Below are 26814 nucleotides of genomic sequence, written 5' to 3'. Positions count from 1 at the left end.
TGCATGAGGGTGTCTGACACTAATAAACTAATTATGTTGTTCTCCAGTTAATTATGGTTAATAGTAACCAACGACTTTTTAGTCAATAGTAGAAGAAAGTTCAAAATTAACACATTTAATGTAATCAGAAATTACACTTTGGCTCATGCCAAAATAAATGTTAATGCATAAAATGGCTTTTGTAAAAGGTGGGATTTCATATCTTAGGCAACGGCCACTGTTGCAGTATGCAGTGAAGTAAAGCACCAAATAAAATGCAACTGACTCACTTCTTCAGGAAATATAATAGGGCTATTATAAAAGCTATTTATTAAACTACACATAATAGGGCACGAGCCAATCATTATGTTAGAGGATGAAAATATTTACTGCAAATGATAAATATTCCCTTTCAAATGTTAGTTATTTGATATGAAGACTCAGTAGCCTTTCAATATGCAGTGGAGGAGGAACAACCCGCAGTGCTACTTCTGGCCTCAACTTGCAAAAAGTAGATCCAGAGCCAAGAACAAAGGATGAATTTTGAAACAAGCACAAAAGATGCACAAAGCAGAAATAAAAGATTTTGAGGACGTGCACATACAGTTGTGGTGGGCGGTGCTGAAACTCACCAAGTCAGAGTCACTCATATGCAGTGAAATTATCGTGTAAACTTGCAGGAGAGAGCAAAAAGTGAAAGGCCGTTGGGTAATGTTACAGGCAGCTTTGTTTTGGAAAGTATGATTAATGTGCACGTGGACAGAATTCTCATGCTGTTATAACAGAGAAACAGATGAAAATGTAGCTAATCTATCATCTTTTTATTGTTTGTTTGTTCATTATTGCCTTTATTTAAAGCGATAATTGTCAAACAAGACCTCCAGCATAAACTCTGCCCCTGCAGGCACTGGGCAGCATGCAGCACCTGCAGTAGATGAAGTCAGGGGCGGGGTTGTGCCGGCTGAAGGCGGCGGCATCCAGCTCCCTGCAGATCTCTATGTTGTCCCCAGCAATCAGGCGCACTGCGGCCTTGTTCTCATCCTCAAACACCTGCCTCAGCAGGGAAGCGCTCAGTAGGAGCATGAAGTCATCTAGCAGGGGACAGGAAGAGGAAGTTAGGAGGGATGCACTGACATCTAGCTCACCGGCACCATAATGTCAGCATCTTAGCTACTTACAGAGCAGGAAAAGGGGGTTGGGCCTCGTCTGGAAATCTGGGAAGTAGAGCCACTTTATCACATTGGAGTCCATGGAGGATGAGGGAGACCGCCAAGGGTAGTCTGAAAAAGAGAGGAATGATGGTTTTGGGCTCTCATTCTCACAATCACCCCTGAATGTGCACTTTGATCACTGGCAGCTCAGGCAATCAGCATCTATTCCTTAGCTGGCTCCCCCACAGCTGTATGTTCGTATTGCATCATCAGCCACATTTGTTATGGTGTAAATGTACGAAACCTCAGCTATGTGAAGGCAGACCTGTGCACGTCGCCGGCGGCATCCCGAGACACAGCGCGTACTGGAAGGCCAGCATGGCAGACAGGAAGCAGCAGTACTTGGGCCAGATCTCCGCAATGGCTTTTCTCCTCCGCCGATACATGACGGCGATCAGGGCAAACGCATGAAGCACGGCGTAGAAGTCCATGCGCTGGCCAATCACGTTGACGGCCAGCAGGAAGCAGGTCTTCACGCAGCATTGAGGGAAAGTGAGAGAGTGTGACAAGAAGGCGAGAGAAGAGTGAGCAACTGCAACGACATCACAAAAATTTCTTGTTGCTGTACTTATGGGGTAATGAGGGAATTCCCACAATGAACAATATTTACTTATGATATAACTACATATAATGGTTATAAATGTGACTTTAAACAGAAACCTTTCATGCTTTAAGCATTTCAAAAGATGTATTAGTCAGATACAATGTTCAGATATAAGATGTACATAATGAAGAATGCAATGACTGATGATGTACCTCCAATCCAAACTTATAGAAGAAGTAATTTATGAAATACTTGGCACAGCTGACAATGCCAATGTCGAGATGCTGCCGCGTGATGTTATGAAAAATAGTCTTAGGTACAGGAGATGAGAGGTTGTTTCTTAGCCGGTAGAATTCCTGATGGCGGTAAACAGTCACTTCGAAAGCCAAAAGTGCCAGCATTACCAGGTTATTCTGAAAGGGGCAGAGAAACCAAGCAGGTCAAACATATCCTTTTTTGATATTAATACTGAATGATATTATCTTTATATAAGGTGTCTCCTAAACTGGGACTTATTGCAGTGTACATGGTTTATCACTGAAAGTGAATAAAAGGGGATCGATAATTTTGTGTCATTCGAATTACCACAAGAGTTAGTTTATTTATGTATTTATTTACTCTTTTACCAGTTCTTGGACAAATCTGGTTAATGCAGAGGATGTATTTACAGGAGTTCGAACTCTGTATAGTGCAATAAAATACACACTATTATCTTCATTCACTCACCCTCAGGTACTCAAGCACAGGAGAGAATTTCCTCAGACCCACCCAGTGGGCGGGATCGACGGGGCTACTGTACAGCAGAGACCTCTCCATGTCCATCCTCTGCGCGTCTGTGTAATTAAGCGGCTGTTGGCACATGAATCAATGCGAAAATAAACCAAAAGGCCGCGGAAGTGACTGGCTCTAAAACTCAGTGATCACAAAAAGGATACACCGGGTTCATAGAATTTATAAGATTAATTCCAAGGGAATCAAGGCTGCAAAGTAATTCAAAATCACTGGAGAACAAAGGAAAAAGAGACACACTAGAGGCCACCTTTAGAAGCCTTTAAGCGCTCACCATAGAGCAGTTTTTGGAGTATGACGCAGGCTGAATTGAGGCCAACTGGTACAGCATTTTGCAGACAATGATAACACAGGTCCAGACTGTGCACACGCTGGAGGCTAAAGGGCGGAACTGGCTGAACGGAAGAGCAAATGCCCAGCTCACGAGGAAAACGTAATTGAACAGGGAGACCTGAACAAATGAAACAAACAATTAAATGGCAAATTGTTTACATAAACAACTGTGTGGCAAAATAAAAAACTTCCAAGAGCTCTCAGCAGCGAGACACACAGCGCACCTCCTTGACAGAGACCCATATGATGTAGGATGACACAATCTTGATGATGTGCAGCTCGAGAAGCCACCAGATGAAGAGCTGAAGCTTGTGGAAGCCATCCAGGAAGCTGAGGAAGAGCACGGTCAGCCGGTCCACAACAAGGCGCCACTTGTTCCTCAGATCTGAAAAGCGCATAAGGACAAAAGAAGATTTCCATACAGGAAAGAACACATGGACCCGATATCTGAAACAATTCATCCAGTGTCATGTCAGGGAAAATGGACAGCAAATTTGGGACCTACTGTTCCATGATCATGGCACTGCTGTGAAGCAGTAACCATTTAAAAGGATGTGCCAGGCAGCCCATGTCTCTACTGAGCGTGAGAAATATGAACTCAAAGATGTTCCACATTGGGATGCAGATGTGGCCAAGCAAGAAGAGTAAAGAATCAATCTTCCAGCAAACTGTGTGACATCCTGGGTGTCCATGCCTGATTGATTCCCATAAACTTACTACTGTCAAATACAATAGTAATTAAAACAGTGATACGTTACTAATCCCCATGGGGTAATTCTCTTTTCCCCATTTTACTTTTGATAAGACACACACAGATGCTTTAGGGTCAGTCACCTTGAGGCCCCCAAGCAGCCAAGGACACTTGAGTGTTCTGTTGAGGCCAGGGCTCAAACCTGCGACCACCCCCCAACCACAGGCACAGAGGCTTAGCCCACTGAGCTACACACCCCGTTACAACACTGTAATCATTAGATAGATAAACTGATACTACAGCCAACTGTTCATAACACTGATTAAGGCTTCGACTGGGAAGCCTTCAGGAAGGTGCTCCACATCCCCCAGGAAGGTGCTCCACATCCCCCACGAGCTCAGGCACGTCGCCGGTACCTGAAGCCTCTTCCACGGTTGCTGTAGGATCCTCCCTGTACTGCTGCCTTTCGCTTTCCTTGCTTCGCCCAGGGAGGTCTTCCTCCTTGCGCTCCCCCATTCCTTCTTCCGAGAGAACTTTCTCCTTCACGCTCTCCTTATCCATTGGCTGACCTAGTGACAACTTCATCATGCTGACGTCCTCCAAGCTGCCATCAAAATGGACCAGCCTGAAAAACAAAGGGCTCACTGTTACAGCTGGTATTCCTGCATTTTCAGGTAAGTCAGACGAAGTACATAAATTAGCTTTCAATGTTCTCCTGTTTATAGTAAATGGAGGCTTTATGGCAGGGGTGTCAAACTCCAGTCCTGGAGGGCCGGAGCCCTGCACAGTTTTTGGTTTACCTTAATTTAACTGAATAGAATGTCCATTAAAGTGTCAAAGTGAATTATTTGTAGAAATAACAGTTATGTGCCAAGATAGTACTGACATGTTAGTTTTGATCAGTCAGAGAGGAAAATCAAAATAAAACATCTACCTGTATACAGTGGTACCAAAACTGCACAGACATGATAAATGAACTCAGAGTAGGAAAGGAAAGAAACGTTCTACATTAAACTGTGAGGCAGACAGGCGTGGCTGCGTCATGTCATGCGGCTTCACGCGCCTGTGAACGGTGCTTTGCTTCCGGTCGGCCAGACCCCTCAGGTCGGTCAGCTGCAGGAAGTGCTCGTGGAAGTAGTGCAGGTGAAGGATGCAGACGAGCAGGAAGGATGTGGGGATGAAGATTCTGGAGAAGAGCGCTGGCACGGAGAACTTCTCCAGGCCGAGGTCCTCCAGTCTGCAGGGTGAGGGCAACAAGGAGAACGTTCACTATGGATGCCAGGATGCTAATCCTGCCTCCCTCAGCTGTGCAGAACATGGAGAACCTCACCAGCTACCGAGCCAAATTTCACAATATGGCAGTGCTGCCTTATGCACTAAACTCACAGCGAGTTTGATTCTGTGGTTTTCACAATGTTTATGGAAATGACATACTTTATGATGCATTATTCTGTCTTATGTAATCATTATATTTTTTGTGGAATTGATGTTCATGATCCAAAAAACGAGTCTGATGAGTGTAAAACTCTTCTCCAGTCTCTATTTTACAAAAACTCAAATATTAGCTTGACTGCGTACAACCCTGAAGCGCAAGGATTCGACTCACTTCTCTTTGCTCATTCCAGTCACGTTTGACCATACATGGACTGAGGAGTCAAACTGGAAAGTGTAAACCAGGATGAGGACCAGCATTGTGTACACCACAACTGACATCCAGAAATATTTGAGAATTCTTCGCCACCACTCATAATGAATCTAAAGAAAAAAGAAGACTGAAGTCAGGGATGAGTGATTTCTGAACATCTTTTTTTCAAATGACTGAAACCAAAATGCTGGGTCTATAATGAAGTTTTTGTTCTTTATATTTAATGAAATACAGATATGTTTTTATTTTTTGTCTTTGTTCAATTTATGACATAAAAAGTAACTATGCATCAATGTTTGGTGAAAATATTGTGCATTTTTTCCATTTCCTACAGACTGTGTTTACATCTTTCCCATTAAAAATGACCAAAATATGTTATTTATTGAGGGGTGCCCAAACTTTTGCATATGACTGTACATTCCTTGCATAACATCTATTTAGATAAGCAAAGTGAAAAATAACGCAGATGTTGGTGGATTTTTTTTCTCTCTAATATAATTTTGACTGCTTGGTGTTAAACGCGTCGCATTATTTAAATAAAGATAATCAGAGAAATTCATGCCTGAAAAGCTGGTACCTGATATAATGCGACGCCGAAAAGGAAAAGCATCATGTAGATGATTTTGTACATGACGATCCTGCCCTCAAAACTGACAAAGAAGAACATTCCTCCGCAGAGATAGATCCAGTACTTCACAAACATCGCCATCACCATGCTGCCCAGGACCTGCACAATCTCCTTCTCTTGAGCATTTACTCCATCTCCCCCACCTGTAAGGAGGAAAATGATGAGTGACTCACCTGCATTGCAAACATTAATGAATAGTGGTTTTCTAACAAATAACGAAGGAGCATCTCTCCTTTGTGGGTTTCAATATAACAGTCTCTGTGTCCCCTAGACATTTTACCAAAAACGACCCTCAGCCAGTCACTTGGGGTTAGGGTGCCCACCTAATCCATGTCAGAGGGGACACTATGAACTAGGACAGGGTTTGTAAGCTACTATTTGAATTAAAAGGACCTGGGTTTCACTTTAGTACCGAGTTCTTGCTGTGTGCTGATTGGTCAGTCTCCTATAGTCACGCATGTGTCACTAATGTTAATGTAAAACAGCTGGGACAATCAAGGAAACAAACCAGTAAGAGTACAAGAAGAAATTAACTAAGTAGCCAAGCACAGGTGCCTTTAAGTTTTATGGTAGTTTGTAAAACCTGAAGTAGCTCATAGTGTCCCCCTGACATGGACTAGGTAGTCACCCTATATAGGGTAATTCTTTGCTTCACTATACTTACCTTCTGGTGGGACATCTACCTTGATGCCAGACAGAGCCGACTCCTGCTGTAACTTCTCCCTCCTCTCTGTCAGCGCTTGTCTCAGCAGCAGCCAGAAGCTCAAGAGGCAGACAATCTACATGGACACACAGAGCAGCAGCATCGTATCACAGCGGCTCGCCTGAGAGCTCATCATCAGCCAGGCCTATGTTACCCTACTGGAGGATCTACATGGACACACAGAGCAGCGGCATCGTATCACAGCGGCTCGCCTGAGAGCTCATCATCAGCCAGGCCTATGTTACCCTACTGGAGGATCTACATGGACACACAGAGCAGCGGCATCGTGTCACAGCGGCTCGCCTGAGAGCTCATCATCAGCCAGGCCTATGTTACCCTACTGGAGGATCTACATGGACACACAGAGCAGCGGCATCGTATCACAGCGGCTCGCCTGAGAGCTCATCATCAGCCAGGCCTATGTTACCCTACTGGAGGATCTACATGGACACACAGAGCAGCAGCATCGTATCACAGCGGCTCGCCTGAGAGCTCATCATCAGCCAGGCCTATGTTACCCTACTGGAGGATCTACATGGACATACAGAGCAGCGGCATCGTGTCACAGCGGCTCGCCTGAGAGCTCATCATCAGCCAGGCCTATGTTACCCTACTGGAGGATCTACATGGACACACAGAGCAGCAGCATCGTATCACAGCGGCTCGCCTGAGAGCTCATCATCAGCCAGGCCTATGTTACCCTACTGGAGGATCTACATGGACATACAGAGCAGCGGCATCGTGTCACAGCGGCTCGCCTGAAAGCTCATCATCAGCCAGGCCTATGTTACCCTACTGGAGGATCTACATGGACATACAGACCAGCGGCATCGTGTCACAGCGGCTCGCCTGAAAGCTCATCATCAGCCAGGCCTATGTTACCCTACTGGAGGATCTACATGGACATACAGAGCAGCGGCATCGTATCACAGCGGCTCGCCTGAGAGCTCATCATCAGCCAGGCCTATGTTACCCTACTGGAGGATCTACAGGGACATACAGAGCAGCGGCATCGTATCACAGCGGCTCGCCTGAAAGCTCATCATCAGCCAGGCCTATGTTACCCTACTGGAGGATCTACATGGACATACAGGGCAGCGGCATCGTATCACAGCGGCTCGCCTGAGAGCTCATCACTTCCTGTTAACAGAACAGCCTAAAAAATAATCGTGCAAACCAAGACAGTATATATACCAGTATAGATTATTCTACATGGTTACAAGTCTACAAGTTATATGACTGTTTGTGAGATCAGTTTAGTTGTTAATGTATTTAGCACAGGCAGCTAATTTTAATATCAGAGGTTTCTAATAAAAAAAACATACTTAAAGAAACCTAGGCTTGGTGCACTATCAAACATGGCATTTAAAACTGGAAACACAAGTAGAAAACTTAGAAAAATTTCCACACATCATTTTTCATTCATTTATCTAAATTTGTATTTTTACTATACCAACATCTGTAAATAAGCAATATATCTCACGATATTGAGTTCATTGTTCTATTCATTAGCATGACGTTGGAGATTAAAACTGTGCATGGTTAGTATAAACCTATAAAAGCATGTAACTAAAACGAAATACATGAATATTTATTTCCACGGTGTAAATTGATTTCTTCCATATGGGGCTGGGGTTATCACGCAGCCTGGGGTTATCAATCACGCGGCCTGGGGTTATCAATCACGCGGCCTGGGGTTATCAATCACGCGGCCTGGGGTTATCAATCACGCGGCCTGGGGTTATCAATCACGCGGCCTGGGGTTATCAATCATGCAGCGTGGGGTTATCACGCAGCCTGGGGTTATCAATCACGCGGCCTGGGGTTATCACACAGCCTGGGGTTATCACACAGCCTGGGGTTATCACGCAGCCTGGGGTTATCAATCACGCGGCCTGGGGTTATCAATCACGCGGCCTGGGGTTATCAATCACGCGGCCTGGGGTTATCAATCACGCGGCCTGGGGTTATCAATCACGCGGCCTGGGGTTATCAATCACGCGGCCTGGGGTTATCACACAGCCATACCTTAGAGGCCAGCTCCCGGAAGGGCACCTCCTTCTTCAGGAAGAGCCCTGGCACGCCCTCCATGAGCTCCAAGCTCCAAATGTACTGCAGAATGATCAGCAGGTTGCCGTAGAGCACCATGAACGGCGAGCTGACCATGGCGTACCGGCGCCTGTCACGCACCATCCACAGGGCGCAGGACCAGATCAGGAAGACGAAGGTCAGCCAGCTGACGTAGCTGATGCTCCAGGCCTGTTGTACGTTAGGATCAGCCCAAGCAGGGCAAGATGTCAGAGGCCTCAGAACAGTGGACACCTTCAGCCTATAAGCAGGGTTCTTCAAATCTGGACCTCGATTCCAAATCTAGACCTTGTTTTCAGTTCTCCCCGGTAGTTAGTTTAATAATTACTGATTCTGATTGGCCAGAGGCTTCACACCCGGTTCATGGGTAAAGGAAGGCTGGAAAATCAGCAGTGCTTAGACCTTGAGGACCGCGACTTGTATAGCCCTGGTCTGTAGGGAGATCAGAGCGATCACGTATGCTAGTAGTGCTCATTTTACACTGGCAGCAATGTGATAGTGCTGATTTAAGAACTACAATGAAGAGAATTGAATATGCACTGAATGACGAACTGCAGAAAAATGACTCATCAAAAAAAAAAAACTCATGATGGTGGCTGAAACTTCTAGAAAACCTGCAGGCCTACTGCCTGTCTGCAATAGATGAGGAATTTATGGGCCATTCCGAGGACAGAGGAGCTTCACGTATGGTTTTCATTACACGGGCTTTAACGTGTCACTGGTGCCCAGGATGTGGGCCAGTAAAAGGGAGGGGGGCTGTGTTACTCACCATCATAGCAATCAGTGCACAGATGTAGCTCTGCTTCATGAGGAACCTGAAGGCTGTGACCAAGGCAGTGAGGCTAGTGCCCCTGAGCAGCACTAAAATCCATGAGGAAAGGTGGGTTATCATAGTACAAAATGACAGTTAGGGATAGTCATTAACATTGTATTTCCTAACATTGAGATGCTGTTCTTTGCTAGCATCTGAAAGTTAACAGGTTTTTCTTTTGACAGTAAACTTCAATGTATGTGGATGTGGAAGAGCTTCACCTGAATCTGTGTCGTCTACTTTGTACTGAGAAGAGGAGAGATGATCTGAGCCCACTGGACCATTTTCAGCATTGTAGGTCACCACCAGCATCTGGATGAAAGTAACATTTAAATCAGTTCATCATCCTTCAGAACACCAACATGTGAAGCTGTGACTCTTTTTGATTCTGCTGTCTCCTTAGTCAAACACACTGTAGAGCTGCTGAAAGATGGATATAAAAAGACGTAATCTCTCTGTTTCAGTGGGTGTTGAGCATACCATTATGCCAGCGTAATTTTTGATTGGAATATTAATTTTACAAGTGATAAAGAAGTCACAAACACACACACACACACACACACACACACACTTCTGCTGGAAATTCTATGTTCAGTTTCAAGCTGACATATAAACAGTATAAGCTATATACTAGACTTATTTTTTTACATGTTCTTGTACATTAAATATAACAAAACAACTGATGAGAAGAAAAAATCTTATCCTGCTTCTTAGTGATCAAATACAAAAGCAGCCTTAGGTTTGAAACCGGCTACGCTTACATGCTTCCCCTCTAAGCTGCAGGGCTCCCCGTTGCACATCTGTCTCTGCTCCTCTGCAGCTTCAGCCGCATCCAGGCACTGTGTCTCTCTGTCTCCGCTCACCTCCCCTCCAGTACACACCTACAGCGACCAGCATGTCAAACAACCACAAAGGGGACACAAATCACCAGAAAATTGCAACTTTCCACATGGAGAACACGTCCTGGAAATCAGAGCCAATTATTTTAGACGGTTATTTGTCAATAAATAAGGTAAAAGTAAAATTTTACTGTGTAACAAGAAAATAAACCAACTTACTGGGTCAACTACAGGGTCCTGGAGCCAGAGTCGAATTAAAGTGGCAAGGGTATAGTAGAGCAGCAGAAGCATGATGGGGTTAACAAAGTGGTGCCACTCCAGTTTGGGGTTGACGATGAACTTCCATGTCTTGGAACAGTCACTCTGAATGATGGAGGATATACCAAACAAACTGCAGAGGAAGTTAAAACAAGCGCCTGAGAACATTAATTCCAGGAAACAACAGGGATTCCCAAGGGAACCAGCTTCCTCAGGGTGATCATCTCTTTAATTAATCAACACTGACAAAGACTCTGGGGGGGGGGGGTGTTCAGGCAACAAAAGAGACCAACATTGACAGCAACTGACCTCAGTCAAACTAAACCAGTATTTCTCAACCTGACCCACAGGGACACACAGACTGTCCACATTTTTGCTCCCTCCCAGCTCCCTACCAGTCAGTCCACATTTTTGCTCCCTCCCAGCTCCCTACCAGACAGTCCACATTTTTGCTCCCTCCCAGCTCCCTACCAGACAGTCCACATTTTTGCTCCCTCCCAGCTCCCTGCCAGACAATTCACATTTTTGCTCCCTCCCAGCTCCCTACCAGGTCCAGATTTTGGGAAACTGATCTAAATATCATCCATGTCTGAGGGATATCAATAATTATGTGACACACATTTTAATAGGCTCTCTCCCCACTTGTCATTCATAATAATGGAGATTGTTAAAACATTAAGGTAACTGTAAAGAAACTGAAGCTATAGATGATAATGTTGAAGGAACAGAAACATAAGATGAATTCATTACTTATAGTTGTTATTTGTGCAGTATTTCAATTACCTATCTATACACAACAATGCGTATTTAAAAATTATTTTATGGGGTCTGTGTGCTATCAGCCAAACACATTTGATACACTCATGTGATCAGGCCAATAAAATCCACAGCAAATTTATTGCCAATTAAATGCCAAAAAACAAACTGATACTTGAGATTAGGCAGCCTCATGTAGTCAGCTGCACTTTGTAATGTCCACTCGAAATCTGCTGTGAGCTTCGTATCTGACACAGAAACCAGAAATTTCAGCGCAGTGGCAGGAAGATAATTCATATGAAATTAGAAGCTGACAGGAAAAAAAATACAAAGGATTAACAGTTTTTGAGAAAGGCTTCATGGGTTTTTTCTCATAAATTTTTTCTGGCTGCTTTCCTAATGTTACGCCACTCCGGTCGTCACCACGAAAATACGGTAATGCTGCGTGGTCGGGTCCCAATTCAGAGACAGCGACTAATGTTTCCCAATCCAGTCCGCAGGCACCTACAGATAGTCCATGTTCTCGCTCCTTCCAGGAGCTGGGAGGGAGCAAACATGTGGACCAGCTATGGTGGATTGGGAAACACTGAAAGACCATAGGTGTTTTGCATAGTGTTCCCCGTAACCAGCAGCGTAGTTTTTCCAGTAAAGCCAAAAATGGTGTGCTATAATTGGAACCATCTGGAACAACCCCCCTTGTTTTTTCTGGGTTACTAGGGGGTGTGGGAGGGGTGGATGTGTTCTCTAGTGGCAGCAGCATAAAACATTCATGCCCCGTGTTCCAGAGGGGCCCAGGGCCTCCACCACAGCACCACCCACCACTTATCAACTAGTGTGGTTTGTCTGTCAAGCAGAGCGAGGAAAACACACAGTGAGACAGAAAGAGCATGAGTGACAGCTAATGCAGCTCGGTGTATGGCCTCCCATTCACTGCAGGCATGCTGCAGGGTGACACTTCACTAGAGCTGCCACGATTAGTCGACGTATTCCATGATGTTGACACTGGAAATGCATCAACATCAATATTTTAAATCGTCGCATCTTTTTTTAAATTTTAACTAAATTATGCTGCAATCCAGCATAAGAATTGTTTTCCTTCACTATCACTACATAATTATGGGAGTACTTCAAATTATCACTAAACAAAAAGGTGGTATTACACTGTGCAATGTTTCTATCGCATATCACGAGCACCTGAAGAACAAGCGCTATCCACTGAGTTGTCTATTCATGTTTATTGAATTACCATTAATACAGACAGATTTTTAAATATCTTTTGTCCTTGTAGCTGCTACATGCAATCATTATTAAAGCCATGAAGTAGTCTGCCTGCTACCTTACAATCTTCACAGAGGAAGTGTTTAAGCTTGAATCTGGGTTTATTCTGTGTTGATTGATGGTGCCAGTGTGTGTTCATGCACATTGGGCTTATTTGGATCAGTGTTATTACCGTAAACTAAAACGAAATAAAAGAAAATTATTCATGAACTGAAATAAAAATGAAAACTATATTTACCAAAAAATTGTCGCCAATGTCTTTTTACCTTGTTTAACCACAATATCTCCTCTTTTAAAGGATGATGTGTTTGCTGACCTGTCCCTTTCTTCACCGCCACTTCAGTGCTTATCGCTTCCATAATGTAATGAAGCAGTCGCATCCGGCATGCTCCGCTAAGCATATTTAATAAGCATAAAGATACACCGAATTCTACAGATTACTAACTTTTGGGCATCACAATAAGCATCTCATTAATATTTTAGACATACTACTGATCTGCTTATTGAATTGTGGGAGAAAATAATGTCCATATATTGCCCAAAAGCCGGTGTCCATTATCTAAAGCACTGCAATGACATACAGTACAGTTTGTCGTTGTGAAAATAAAACTAACTTAACTTAAACATTAAACATTAAATTTGATTTTCTGGAGGAAAATTAATTGTTTAGATTAACCGAACAATCGGTAAAATAGTCCATAGATTAATCCATAGAAAAATAGTTCTTAGTGGCAGCCCTACACTTCTGCCTTTCTTGAGCTAACCTTAATCACAAGTCATGTGCCACACAGATTTAGGAATCACCACACTGGAGCAGTGATGCGGGAAGCAGGGGCCCACCTGATGTATCTGTCTGTGGGCGAGACAAGCTCCTGGAAGGCCGGCAGCTGGTAGAGATAGAGGACGAGCAGGTGACCGGCGCTGAAGATGGCCATCAGCACACAGAGACAGCTGAAGACGAGCAGGTCAAAGGAGCAGCACAGAGACCAGCAGGTACCAAGGCCCAGGAAAACCAGGAAGTACATCAGTGAGGTCAGGGAAGGCAGCATGATCCCTGAAGACATCAGACAAATACGGGACACTTACTGAGAAAACAGAAAACCCAGTTACAGACCTTAAAAGTTTCATATTCCTTACAGAACTATGCTATGGTCTTTTACTAAATGCACGTCATGGATATAAAGTCGATACGACTATAGATTGATTTACGAGTTGCTCCACCTGTTAAACCCAGTAATACGGTCACGACGACTTTCCCCGCCGTTGTAATGAGATTCCCAATGATCTCCTTGACTGCAGACGCCACGCTTGCAATCTTCTGAAAGACCGCCAGCTTGGCACTGTGCTGTGGTTCCTCCAACTCTTCTCCATCACTAGATGGGTCACTTTGCTCCTCGTCATCTTGCTCATGCGTCCTGCTGTCATCCAACTCCGACTTCTCCTTGGGTAGGAATGGCAAACAATCAGGAGACACAAATACAGACTAAATGATAGAATTCATCAATGACACTTTGGAATCACTTGTCTTATTTTCATCGTAAAACTGGAAATAATTTGCCAACATAACTGGCTGCTGGTTGAGCTGTCCGAGGTGCTGAAAACCACGAGCACTGACCACTAACAATTTTTTTATCCTCCATGCTCTCGTTTTTGTGAAATTCGTTGAATTATACAAAGAACAGATGCAAACACTAACCACACCAGGACAAACCAGCGAGCAATTTGTAGTGTTTGATGTCAGAGGATATGCGTGTGAAAGATAACTTAAGTGTCAGTCAGTGTGATTTTGTTATTCATTCATTAAGTGGTAGTTTTTAATTATTTCCGTTCTTTGGTTTGTGTGATTGCATGCATTTGTGAGTTTATTCTTCACTTAAACCAAATGAGAGAGTGGAAATCAGAAAATTAAATAAGCCACATACAAGTAATTCCATCTACACAGCATGAGAACTCCAGCAAACTGACCAGTTGTCAATTGTGAGATGGCTTCAAAGTTACAGGGGTATCTATAGTTCAACATCGTGCTGATGTGTTTTTTTGCACTTAAAATAACAGGTTTATGGATATTAGGTGAGTGTAAGACAGAATGTCAGTCTCCAGCCAGGCAGGCAGCTGCGGGTGGGGGTCTTAGGCTTTTAATTAGCACCAGCAAAGGCAGCTGAGCGCATTCCAGACTCGGGGGCCACATTCCAGCTCATAATCAGCGCAGAGCGCACTGCACCCTGGGAGGAAATGTCCTCAGAGCGTTCTTATTGGAGCCGGGGGCTGTGCTGGGGTGAGGGGCCTGGCCAACAGCTTGCAGGCGCTGGAGCGGCTCGGCAGGAAGGGGTGCCGTAACTTCAGTGCTGGTTCCACCAAATGCACATTGTGACTAATGCTCTCCAGATGTTCAGCAGCTGGGTGCTGGAATGCTGACCGGGAGCAGAACTGCGGCTCTGCACCACGCCTCTAATGTCAAAGGAAGGCTGAGGTATCAGAAGTGGCTGAAACATTAGGCTGGTGAATAAAGTAAAAAAAAAAATTTAAAATCAGGGCTGTGAGCCTGTATACATGCAGTGTGTTACAGCCAAAAACAATCATCCAAATAAAAAAGACGATGGTTCCAGAAAATGACAGCAGCAAACCCACAAACCTGATACTGGTACTACTGGGCAGATATTGAGCATCCCATAAGAATGCCACCAGTCTGAATGCCAGTAGAACCTGTCCCATGTCCTGCACCAATCGTCCGCTCCTTCCATGTGCCACGCCCCCTCATTAACCCTGTGTGGATTCCCCGTGTTTAGCAGCTGTTTCTGATCGTTGTCATTAGTCCAATGTATTTAGTCCGCGTTTCAGTTTGTTTCCCCAGTCCGGTCATTAATGTTGTATTGTCAGTCTGCGTTTGCCTGCGTTTATATTAAACCCTGCATTTTCCCCGAATCCTGTTGTTCTGCTCTTCTGTCTGTGCGCTGTACGGCACAATATCCCACTTATTACCGACCCCAGGGAAGAGCCAGAACAGCATGGATTGATTGTGTCAGCCAGTCAGACAGCTCTGATCCAGCTGGAGTCTAAGGGGTCGATTGGCATGCAGCCACAATGAGCCTCATAAGCATGGATGATCATGAGGATGATCATGATGTGCCAGTTATGATTAATGCAAAGAACAGACACTGACTGTCACTATACACACACACTGCTGAGGCAGCACATCAGCAAGCTCCACTCTCAATGATGTCATGAGAAAGAAAAACAGAACTCCTGAGGCACACAAATGATTACTTGTTCATGTTAATCCAGACAGGAACATGCCCGACATATTCTACTCACTGGAGAATTAATCACCATCGAGGACCCTATACCTGGAAAAGAGCTGCCTCTCTCACTGAAAGACAGGCATAAGGAGGCTGGTAAAAATCAAGTGCTTCCGTAACTGTAAATTATATTAATTGTATACAGGGAAATAACATGTTAGTGCTGCTTGACTTATGTCTGACTTTGATTTAGATAAAAGCAAACACAACACATACACTGCATGGTCAAAACAAAAATAGTTGCAAATTATTATTTTTGGGACCACTTTAGCTTTGATTACAGGGTGCATTCATTATGGAACAGTTTCCATGACCTTATCTCAACATTTATTTTCATCCAGATTTTTCACCATGATTGTGTGTACTGATGACAGGACAGTCGAATCGCTCTGTAATGTCTTCTCTAGCACATCCCAAAAGAATTTCAAAGTCAAGACTCTGTGGTGGCCAGTGCATGTATGAAAATGATTCCTCATGCTCCCTGAACCACACTTTCACGATTCGAGCCTGACGAATCTTGGCAATGTCGTCCTGGAATGTGCCCGTTCAATCCATTGATGAGATGACCTGGTTATTCAGTAGATTCAGGTACTGACTTCATTTTATTGCTTCATAACGTTGCTGAGCTGTAATATTGATCCAATCAATCACCGGCTCTTAAGCATAAGCATAACGACCTCCTTACCTTCAATAAGATCACATTTGAAGATATGGAGAAAATGCAGCTTCAAAACACGACATGACTTGTGTCCATAAGCAGAGTATATTATTTAATAGATTTAGTTGGAATGTCTCACCTGATTGGCTGCTCTGAGGTCAGCGTCACACCGAGGCTCCTCCCCCGGCTGCATCTGCAGGCTGCGGCACATGATCAACGTGCCAAAGCTGGCCAGGCACATGCCGACATCCGGGATGAAAAGACGGATGCCGTTACCAGCATCGGCGCCTGCCACACTGAGGGAACAGTGAGAGGCGTCAGTCTCAAACATACGGGTGAAACGATAGTGAACCAGAGATGTTTCACAAGCGACATCGGTCCATTCAGAGTATGGTATGTACCAGTCAGACAGTTTGAGGAATCACTGTTGTAGACAATTTGGCATCAGAGAAGACTATGCTAAGGCTAATCGTGTATGCTAAGGCTCTTTCCATTTGTTCATTCTCAAATTTTCCATTACGTTTTATTATATGGCTGTAGTGCACTCCCCTCATATGATTGGACACTTGCATGAATCCTGCAGCTCCTAGTCAGGACTGCTTGCTGATTGTTCCTCAGCTTCAGTATCTGCTCTGCAGGCATGTCATAAACAAGGCTTATGATGATGTCATGTTAGGGATATTAGAGCTGAACATCTGATCTTCACTGACTGGAATTTATTTAATTATTTAAATTTAAAATGTTTTGAAGAACAATGTTAATTTCGGATGCCTCCAAATTCCAAATAATTCTTTCATTAACAAAAGTTACTAAATAAAAAACAACAAAAGCAACAAGTCTTGAGCATGGTGGAGAGTGACCATCGCAGACTGTAAAGCAGAGGAACATCCAGCAGTATGAGATGTAACCAACCAGCGCGACCAGAAGCTCAGTCACAGATATTAACTTAAGCGATGGTTTGTTGTACAAAGTTTACAAAAACAAAATCATGAAAAGCCATGATCCTGTAAGGTGGAAACTGAAGGAGGAACAAAGACAAAGGACATTCATGGCTTCCAGTCTTACACAAAATTATCTTTATGCAGCATGGAAATTGCAAAATCTATGCGATACAAGTCATTCACAATGAAGGCATTAATACCTTCACAGAAAACGAAACCAATCATCTCCGTAAAAAAAACTTTAAAAAGTATTTTGGCATCCTTGACTCTTCTTCAGGTGTTGTATCTTCAGAGGGGTCCTACATACACACAGTATACACACAGTGACCTTCAGGAACAGAAGCATGAAAGAACAGATACTGTACATACAGACAGAGGTAAGAAACAAAGAGCCATGGGGGAGAGCACATGACACACTGTGTTTGGGGAACTTATCAATAGACCCTAAGAGAATGCAGGCCAGCAGAACAGGAAGCCTGGCAAGCATCCAGCTGAGAAATACCCAGGAAGACAAGGGCACCGGCCAGGGCACTTCGCTCAAACAAATAGAAAAATATTAAGAAAAACACTTCAGAATTAAGCTCAAGATATAGCCGTGGAGCCCAGACTTCTTCAACAATCAAGCTGTGTGCTGAAATTAATCCCAAAGGGATTGGTAGGATTTATAACCATTTCATATCATCTATCTGTATGCTGTAATGTCACCTTCTGGAACTGTGCCATAATTTGTTAAACAAGTCTTTGTCTGGTGCCTAGAGGTCACAGAAACTTTGCAATATGCTGCCTGGACACAGTACAATAGCACTTTATTACACATATGTACAATGTATGTTTGACAAAACTTGTAATTTTGATCAATATAAGACCAATATATGAACCATTTTTAGAATCTCAGGCAATGGTTATTTCCCTTACAAGGATTATTTAACTTCTATATTAATTACAATTAAAAGCTTTATCTTTCCAATGGGGTTTATATTAAAGGTTTACATGAGCTAGACTCTGGCTATGTGACCTCATACCTCTGATCTGCATTCCAAAAGTAAATGCCAATATTGCAACCTAATGGCAAAATGTTGATGCGGGGGTCATGTTTGGAAAGGAAACAGCAATGAATTGATATGCGGAGGGGGTGGGAGAATTTGGGAGGGAGTGGTCAGGAAGCTGTTGTTGGAAGGCGAAACAGAGCAAGGTCTGACTCTACGGCGTCTGCGAAACAAAATTATTCAAAATGCTGCGACTTTTGCCGTGCACTTTTCTTTTCGTAAGACATGAGGTCCAGCACCAGTCCAAGATTTTCATAGATAGTATTAAAATGAAGGTGGTCTTCACTATAGTGATAGTGTTTTTTCATAATAAATGCACAAACACTGAAAGTATTGTTAACACTTACAGCACAGCACCAAAGGTGAAGAATCCCACCGACAGCACAAATCTGACCCTGACCCTAACAGAGCCACTGCACAGACAGCAGGATATCAAGACCAAGCTAGTCTGGCCCACAGGTAAAGATGGGTTTGCATAAGGATAGAAACTGCTTTGCCCAGCCCCTTGCCATTATAATTTTACATGTTTATTGAAGACATTCATGGCTTACAGTTGTCTTACACAGACTTAATACAGACTTGCGTCGGACACCATTTGTACTGAATTGTTTAAATGTAGCACACATTCCTTATGCATTGGAGGAAAAAAAGTGATTCTGATTCTAATAATTAAATCACAAGATGATTAAAAATTTAGCGACTTTTTGTGCACACTTTTCTTTTTTCCCAGCAGCAAAAGGACCCACTTAGACTGCCCCCTGATTTGGGGGAGAAACCCCAAAGACTGTGCATAAAAGCAGGTCATGACACACAAACAAGGCAGCAGTATGCCCTGATTGTTTGGACAGCAAGTAAAGGCAAACCTGCAATTTGTTGCTGCTGCTAAATGTACGGGTCGACCGGGGCAGACGGTGGGGGGAGGGGGGGCTGCTAGAACTGCCCTCTCCTGCCAAAACTAACACAGAGCACAGAGCCATGATTCACGCCTCACGTATCACTGCCCACAAACCCAATACCCATCAAACCCCCACACCCCAACGACCCGAATCTGATCACTGATCAGGGACAGGAAAAAGGTCATATCTTAATCTGACAAAAATCCAAGTTCAACAGAAAACACATGTGTGATTGTCAGCGAGGATTTTACTGCTCGACCGCCTTGTGTTACGGGATGAGTGGATGAACAGTTCTGTGGACTCGGAGCTCTCCAGCCACGTAAAAACAAAAAAAACTTGTGTGTGCAACTAATGTAAATCTTTTTATTTTTGCCAGAGTTGGCCAAATAAAGCTGAACAGGACTGGGGTTAAAACTGATAATAAAAACACACTGACTGCAGCCATCAGGGGGCGCCACAGATCAGTGGTTAGTAATGCCACTTCACACCTCCAGGGCGGCGAGGTCTAATCGCACCTAGGCTCTCAGCATGTGCAGTCTACATGCTCTCTCTGACGTGGGTCCCAGCCAGGTACTCTGGTTGAATTTATGTTCTATTTTCTGGACAAAATATGTGTAAACTTGTACTAGTGTTTTGGTATGGAGAGAAGAAAATGTAAAAAAAAATTCTAAATCTGTAACAGTGCACTGGAAAAAATCATTCAGCATTTAATGACCAGAAAATGTCAGATCAAAGCCTCTAAGCAGAGTTCTGTAATAAAATATAAAAACTCCTTGTTATCCTTTTACCTAAAAGAAATTTATAAAACAGTTAAGTTACATGAACCAAAAAACTTATTTGCCATCATTCCCCTAGAAAGGTATAACCATTTCTTTGAGTAGAATTAAAATCCTGTCCCACACAATAAAATTACTGTGGATGGCCAAAGTTTCTGTGCTTTATTTTGGGAATATTTCAAAACAGGCCATAAGCGATCCTTAATTTCAGTGAACAATCATACATAGCAGATGAGAAATGAGGTCCAATATCTAATTCATTAGTCAAAAGGATAAAAATTTACACAACAGCCAGTAACCTCCCAGAGGAACAGGCATCGGACAATCCCGATATGACAAAGCGGAAGCAAATTTAAAGCAAAAGCTGACCTTGTAGAGAAGGAGAGACAGACAAAGACAAAGCCAGACAGACAATGTACTTTTCTTCATGAGAACGGAAATGGACTCTGAGGGTGTTCCTCAACTTTCAAATTAAATCAAGGCAATGATCTCATAGAAGAATAATACTAATTCTACCCAAGAGACACAACAGCCACAATTCTTGAAGGTCAAGTACAGAAATGCTGCTTCTTTCACAATTCCACTGCAACCCTGAATTGTGTGTTTCCAGAATAATGCAAACCTCGCCCTCCAAGACCTGGCAGCTGTTAGCACTTTCCAAAAGCTTCTGTGCAAAACGCTGAAATTAATTCCTACCACCATACATCTTTTAGGGAAATGTATAAATTTGTGGCTGCAAGCTGAGTTTTAAAAATATTTACTTGAGGGGTAGTAGTACACTCTGATCCTTATTAATTATGTACTAATCCCATTTTCATTCATCATTAATCAATCATAATGTTTCACACATTTCACGCAGTTTCTACATTTGTTCATGATTTTAACTGAGTTTCTAAGCCACCTGTGCTCCCTCGAGTAAAGTGTTACCAGATTTTCTTTCCCCTGTGCAACTCCAAATCTGATAAGGCTGCCATAGGGAACAGTGTCCCTGGATAAGGATGAGGTAAGGATGAGGTGTAGGTCACAGGTAGTCAGCTTTAAAAAACAGATGCACTCCATTTGGGTGGCTGAGGAACACTGGAAAGATGCAGGGAAGATGCACTAGGGCACGCTTAGGTGCCATGAACATCCCTCTGCTTCTCCAGCCACACACACTATAATAAAATACTTGATTGCTACATCTGTCACAAACCAAACACATTTCCAATAGTTATGCCATTTTCCCTTCCCAAAACACTCACACAACAGAATAGACTGTAGATGCCTTTTAGTCCTCCCAGGAGAAAAAGCCTTTTAACGGGACATTTAATGAATGTCTAAGTCTTTGAGTACATCAAGTATCCTTCTCATCCTTAACAGCCGTCTCGCTCAGGGCCTGTCAGGTGACGAATGACGGGCCCTGCTGCGAGTGAAGACCATCACTCAGCCACTTGGCAGACACCTAATGGAGATTCACTTACGTTAATCGCCCGACTTTATCAGGAGACAACAAGGCAAGTGCCATCAGTAATGGAAAAACAATGAGACTTCAGGAATACAGTGCTTAGGGATCATTAACACAAAAACGCTGCTCAACTAGATGTACGAAAGATTGAAGTTTTGAGGTGACACACTGTTTTAGGTTTTCCAAATTACGATTAAATCCTTCAAAAATGAATTCAGTACTAACGTCTGTTTTAACAAGGACACTGGGAACTCGCCCAGTACAGCGGGTTAGGGTACGAGTTCCCATTTTAACACAGGCACTGGGAGCACGCCCAGTACAGAGGGATAGGGTACGAGTTCCCATTTTAACACAGGCACTGGGAGCACGCCCAGTACAGAGGGATAGAGTACGAGTTCCCATTTTAACACAGGCACTGGGAGCACGCCCAGTACAGAGGGATAGGGTACGAGTTCCCATTTTAACACAGGCACTGGGAGCACGCCCAGTACAGAGGGATAGGGTACGAGTTCCCATTTTAACACAGGCACTGGAAGCAAGGCCAGTACAGAGGGAAAGGGTACGAGTTCCCATTTTAACACAGGCACTGGGAGCACGCCCAGTACAGAGGGATAGGGTAAGAGTTCCCATTTTAACACAGGCACTGGGAGCACGCCCAGTACAGAGGGATAGGGTAAGAGTTCCCATTTTAACACAGGCACTGGGAGCACGCCCACGCCCAGTACAGAGTCTAGCTACTCACCTCCCAAAGCCAAGCTGCCGGATGGATTTCTCCCACAGTGAACCTGGAAAAGGCAAACGGCCATATTTTAAACCATTTGATGAAGTGAAGGTTCATTATGAATTATAATAAACAAACTAAACAAATCAATCTAGGTTACTGCAATGATTTATTCAATTTATTTTTTAAACGTAAGAAGAAGCTGTCACGTAAGAATATGGTCACTTTATGAAGTCATGAGCAAAATGATACAGTTGTTACAATAGCAGCCTGTAACCATACATTAGCTTTCACAAAAATGTTACTAAGCATGCAGTCAACGAGAAATATAGCAAGCAAACAGAGCAGTAAACACTGGCAAAGTGTGGAATTCACATTCTGCATGAATTTCATGTGTTTTACATGCTCAGCCTGAGGGTCAGTTGGAAATACAAATTTGCACATGTTAGCACCTGAATCATTCGCCTCCCTGCTGGGATGCCTGTCTTTATTTGGCAATTAAGCTGCTTTGTGGGAAACTTTTTTTTTGGTTAAACATTTTTGTTGATGACTCTGCTGAACATGTAAATGTAAGAAGTAGGACATGAGTAGTGCAGTTTTTGTCAGATCATGTACAGGTCACTGAACAAATCTCTCTCTCTCTCTCACACACACACACACACAACACACAAGGTACCTATATCTTTGTAGGGTCTCTCCATTCACTTCTATGGGCATAACCCTAATGTTAACAGTGATGACCTTAACCCCTACCCAGCCCTAACCTTAACCACAAGTAACCAAACAAAATACAAGACTTTCAGCATTTTTAGTTTTGTGATTCCATTGACAGATTTTTATCAAATTAAGTTTCTGCTTGTAGGGACTGAAAAAAATGTCCTCACGAGGTCAAACAACATGTTTTTATCACATTCTGGGGACATTTAGGAACATGGACACACACACACACACACTCCCCATCTCATCCACCTAATTGTATTAGCATACTCAGTATATATTTGTAAAAGCTTAATGCCCCCTCTAAATAAATATAGTGGCAGTATCACTAAGTCAAACATACCCCCAAGAGCACATGAACGACTCTCCTCTCCAAGAAAACAGCCGGATCCACCAGAGTCCGACCCAGAGCCATAAAGGTAGATACTAAGAGCTCTCTGTGGGAAAACACATATTTCTTATGGGAAACACCTGACAGACCAACACTGCAGTGCTGTAGCTGTATTTCTGATAATTGGTGCTCATACAGAATAGCCCTCTGGACGTTAGTGTGCAAAGAACAAAAACCTACATCCTGCTGCTCTCAGGGCTCCGCAGCGTGAATCTGCCCCCACCCCCAACTGTAAACTGTTTTCCCTTAAAACTCATTCAGTGATTCTGGAACCATATGCTCAGTAATTAGAGTATTAGAGCCTGGGGGGGGGGGGGGGGGTACCGACGAAGGAAGAGAAACTGCACTCCAGCAGAACTGGGAGACTGGGAGACAGGGGTCCAATGTCCAGGTCTTCCAGTGTTGGGGTTTCTGGGCCATCAAATAAAAGGAGTGGCTGCAGGAAGTCTGCCCCCCCCCCACATACAGCATGGGAGGTCCCCATGATCATTATCATAAACAGCAGATACACAGATGAATTATACATGCAAGACTGGACTACTTGTGAAACTCCGACACAGTGAAGAAGCTCCCTGCACTACTTGTATTTTCTCATTGCAAATGGAAGCTTCATGCAGGGACTGCCTGCGTCTATTTAAACATGTGTCATTAACAACCTCATTTCATGAGCATCTCATTCCTTAAGGATTATTCTTCTTCTAGGTACATCTCTTTGACATCTGCGAAGGACTGGCTTAGGAACACCATGAGCCCAAATTACACAAATATCACCAAGCAAGTGTCCTCTGCTAATGAAATCTGCAAAGGAATTTAATTTCCTTTCAAAAGCTGAACTTCTGTCGTCTTCGGATCCTGGCTGGTATCATAGCAAAGCTCTTTAAACCTTAGGGCTCTAAGGTGGATTTCCTCATAGGAACGGGGCCATCACCTTAAACTAACAGGAGAACGCTGTCAGTAAGCTAATAGTGAAAAGAGTAAAGGAACAGTACAGAACTGCTTCATGACCTGCTTATACTATGGTGAAAGCACTGCCTTGAATGTTGTAGCGCTTAGTTACCCATGGTCCTGACGTTTATTAAATGTCAGATGTGGCTAAATACTTCTTTTATACATTTTAAGCTAGACTGTAGGTATAAGAGCAGCTGGTGATATTCATACTTCGTGTCATTTTAAGCAAGTCTACATTTGGGCACCTCGCCTTGGTGGAGGAACTGTGTCAGTCTGTCCAGGTGCATGACTGCTATAGGGGGGGCACGGATGGTCAAGGCCTGGCTATTTGGGGAGGGGAGGTGTAGGGGTTGGTGCAGGGGGGTTTGCATACACAATGTGCTTGTGTAAAAGGAAGGAAGGAGGCTGAGGGGAATTCTTTTTAAGAAATACAACTACAGTTAAAAGAAAAACATTCAAAACATCTAAAGAACACACAGCACAGACACAATAATGTAAATAATGACAGTGACAAGATAAAAGGTGCAACCATTTCAATATAGTTTAAAAGCCAAGAAATGCAAAATATTGATCACTATGGCATACTGAAACTTTTAAAGTGCATTTTAAAGTGCAATTTTATGAACTAGATTTACAATATAATTATAATATTTGTTTTTTGCACCAATAGCATAAAACCTACTACTACTTCTACAGCAACAGCACCACACACACAGGTTTGTAATTATATTTTTGTGGGGACTCTCCACTTGTGTCTATGGGGAAAACTCTAATCCCAAAATGACGACCTTAACCCCCTACCCAGCCCTAACCTTAACCATAAGTAACCAAACAAAATATGAGACTTTTGGCATTTTTACTTTTTTTGACTGCATTCACAGATCTTTGTGGGCACCTGAAAAATTCTCCCCACAATGTCAAAATGTAATATAAAAATAAACCACACACACACAGACACACACACACACTCAAACATAAATGCACATTTAGTTTCTAATTTTGTTAACAGATTTGCTTTTTTGAGGAATAATGGTTTGGAAAATAACAGTTCATTTTAGAAAACCTACAGCTATCTAAGCATCTTAATTGTCACAATGCTTGTCCTCACCGGGACAAAACCGGGAAAAAAAACTTAATTTAAGAAGGGATTATTAAATCTATTAATAAATATAAATAACATTTTACAATCTGGCATCAAAGAGATAAAATGACTAAACATTTTGGCCAGCGATATATCTGCATACTTTGTGGTTAAGATCTCAAAGCAAAATACAATTTTTTGGTATTTAAGTGGAGGTTTTTGGAACAATTGGGATTAAATTGTAAAGGAATAAACAAGAACAATGACTCTCGAAGGCTTTGAGCAAAGCACCTTTGCTGATCCCTATACATTCATATTCATACAGGACCTGGAATCAGCTCCCAGCTGCAGCGACCAGCACAGGAACACATGCCACCTATTTTTAGACCAAGGCGGGTTTGTATCCTGAGGAAATATATTCTAGTCAAACAATGTATCTGTTGACCACTAAAAGAAATTAATGTTTGTTATTAGCAGCAGATACTTAGAGAGTCTTGTCTCACAGTGACGTTAAAACAAAAGCCTTGACAGTGAGTTTTATAGCGCCTCAGCAGGGGCAGGAACAGGTTTCCGGGAAGAGGCACTTTGCGATGTAGCGACACACACAGGAAAGCAGGCCAACCAGGGACGGCGACTGAAGCCTCCGATTACGGAGTCAGCATGCAAAGGCTCAAAAATAAAAACAAAATGAACACTGACACAAGGGTCCTGGTGAGAATAAAGTGAGCTATTGGGGATTAAACAGGGCTCCCCAAAAGCTGTGTGTGCGTGCATCATGCTTATAGCATGGAGTCGATGTCCAATCTGAGAGCAATCTGGCATTCCGAAAATGCAAACGGAACAAAAAGCAGCATTTAGCATGTGCCCTAGGAGCTAACAATAGAGGGAATGTGACATGTATTCTTTCACATTTCTGTGGGTTTTCTTGGCATTTCTGATCAAGGCCATTCTGACACCCAAAGGGTACAATTCCAAAGTGGTTTTGTGGACTATTTTGAAACCTCACACAAGCGCAGATGTTGACACTGCTTGTGGGTCTTAAAGCACTTTAATTTAAAGGGCAGGATCATATTTCACCTCCCCTCCCTGCATTGCCTCTGCTGAAAGGCCAGTTGTTTTCCCGAGCCACACTAAGGGGGTCGTAGGTTTGCCAGCACATTTTAAATGTTGTCAGATTTGCTTCCTGCCAGCAGCCACACAGAGTCACAGAGAGAGACGGAGATGTCATTTTTGGAACAGAGCCAACACTTCCTACACTGCAAGGGAGACAGTTAAACATCAACACAGAAACAGCAGACATAGATATATTAAGCAGCCCATGCCGAATTCAACAGGATAATCTTTAC

At 43.2% G+C, this 26814-nt stretch overlaps 1 protein-coding gene across 8 annotated transcripts in view; it reads right to left on the bottom strand.

Annotated features, from left to right (window-relative positions):
* Window positions 1-26814, bottom strand: part of LOC111840698 (piezo-type mechanosensitive ion channel component 2-like) — a 64700-nt gene that overhangs the window by 16660 nt on the left and 21226 nt on the right. For 5 of the 8 annotated variants that reach the window (XR_002837492.2, XM_023805790.2, XM_072714341.1 and 2 more), the window contains 21 exons: window positions 22353-22395; window positions 16647-16803; window positions 13775-13994; window positions 13394-13607; window positions 10481-10652; window positions 10184-10303; window positions 9644-9734; window positions 9381-9472; window positions 8552-8782; window positions 6485-6599; window positions 5770-5963; window positions 5154-5302; window positions 4611-4784; window positions 3964-4172; window positions 3081-3241; window positions 2798-2974; window positions 2461-2583; window positions 1947-2147; window positions 1456-1660; window positions 1158-1259; window positions 905-1070 (listed from right to left, as the gene is read on the bottom strand). Coding sequence is in view for 7 of the 8 variants with exons in the window: in XM_023805790.2 (XP_023661558.2) it covers window positions 905-1070; window positions 1158-1259; window positions 1456-1660; window positions 1947-2147; window positions 2461-2583; window positions 2798-2974; window positions 3081-3241; window positions 3964-4172; window positions 4611-4784; window positions 5154-5302; window positions 5770-5963; window positions 6485-6599; window positions 8552-8782; window positions 9381-9472; window positions 9644-9734; window positions 10184-10303; window positions 10481-10652; window positions 13394-13607; window positions 13775-13994; window positions 16647-16803; window positions 22353-22395 (3316 nt within the window). In the remaining variant the exon portion in view is untranslated. Of the gene's footprint in view, window positions 1-904; window positions 1071-1157; window positions 1260-1455; window positions 1661-1946; window positions 2148-2460; window positions 2584-2797; window positions 2975-3080; window positions 3242-3963; window positions 4173-4610; window positions 4785-5153; window positions 5303-5769; window positions 5964-6484; window positions 6600-8551; window positions 8783-9380; window positions 9473-9643; window positions 9735-10183; window positions 10314-10480; window positions 10653-13393; window positions 13608-13774; window positions 13995-16646; window positions 16804-22352; window positions 22396-26814 lie in introns of those variants that run through there. The other 3 variants (XM_023805792.2, XM_023805791.2, XM_023805794.2) reach the window with 3 other exon arrangements.

Source organism: Paramormyrops kingsleyae, chromosome 1 (assembly GCF_048594095.1).
Source record: "Paramormyrops kingsleyae isolate MSU_618 chromosome 1, PKINGS_0.4, whole genome shotgun sequence".
In the NCBI taxonomy this organism is placed as follows: domain Eukaryota; kingdom Metazoa; phylum Chordata; class Actinopteri; order Osteoglossiformes; family Mormyridae; genus Paramormyrops; species Paramormyrops kingsleyae.
The sequence above is the reverse complement of the archived record's forward strand: the minus strand, read 5'-3'. Positions and strand labels throughout refer to the sequence as shown.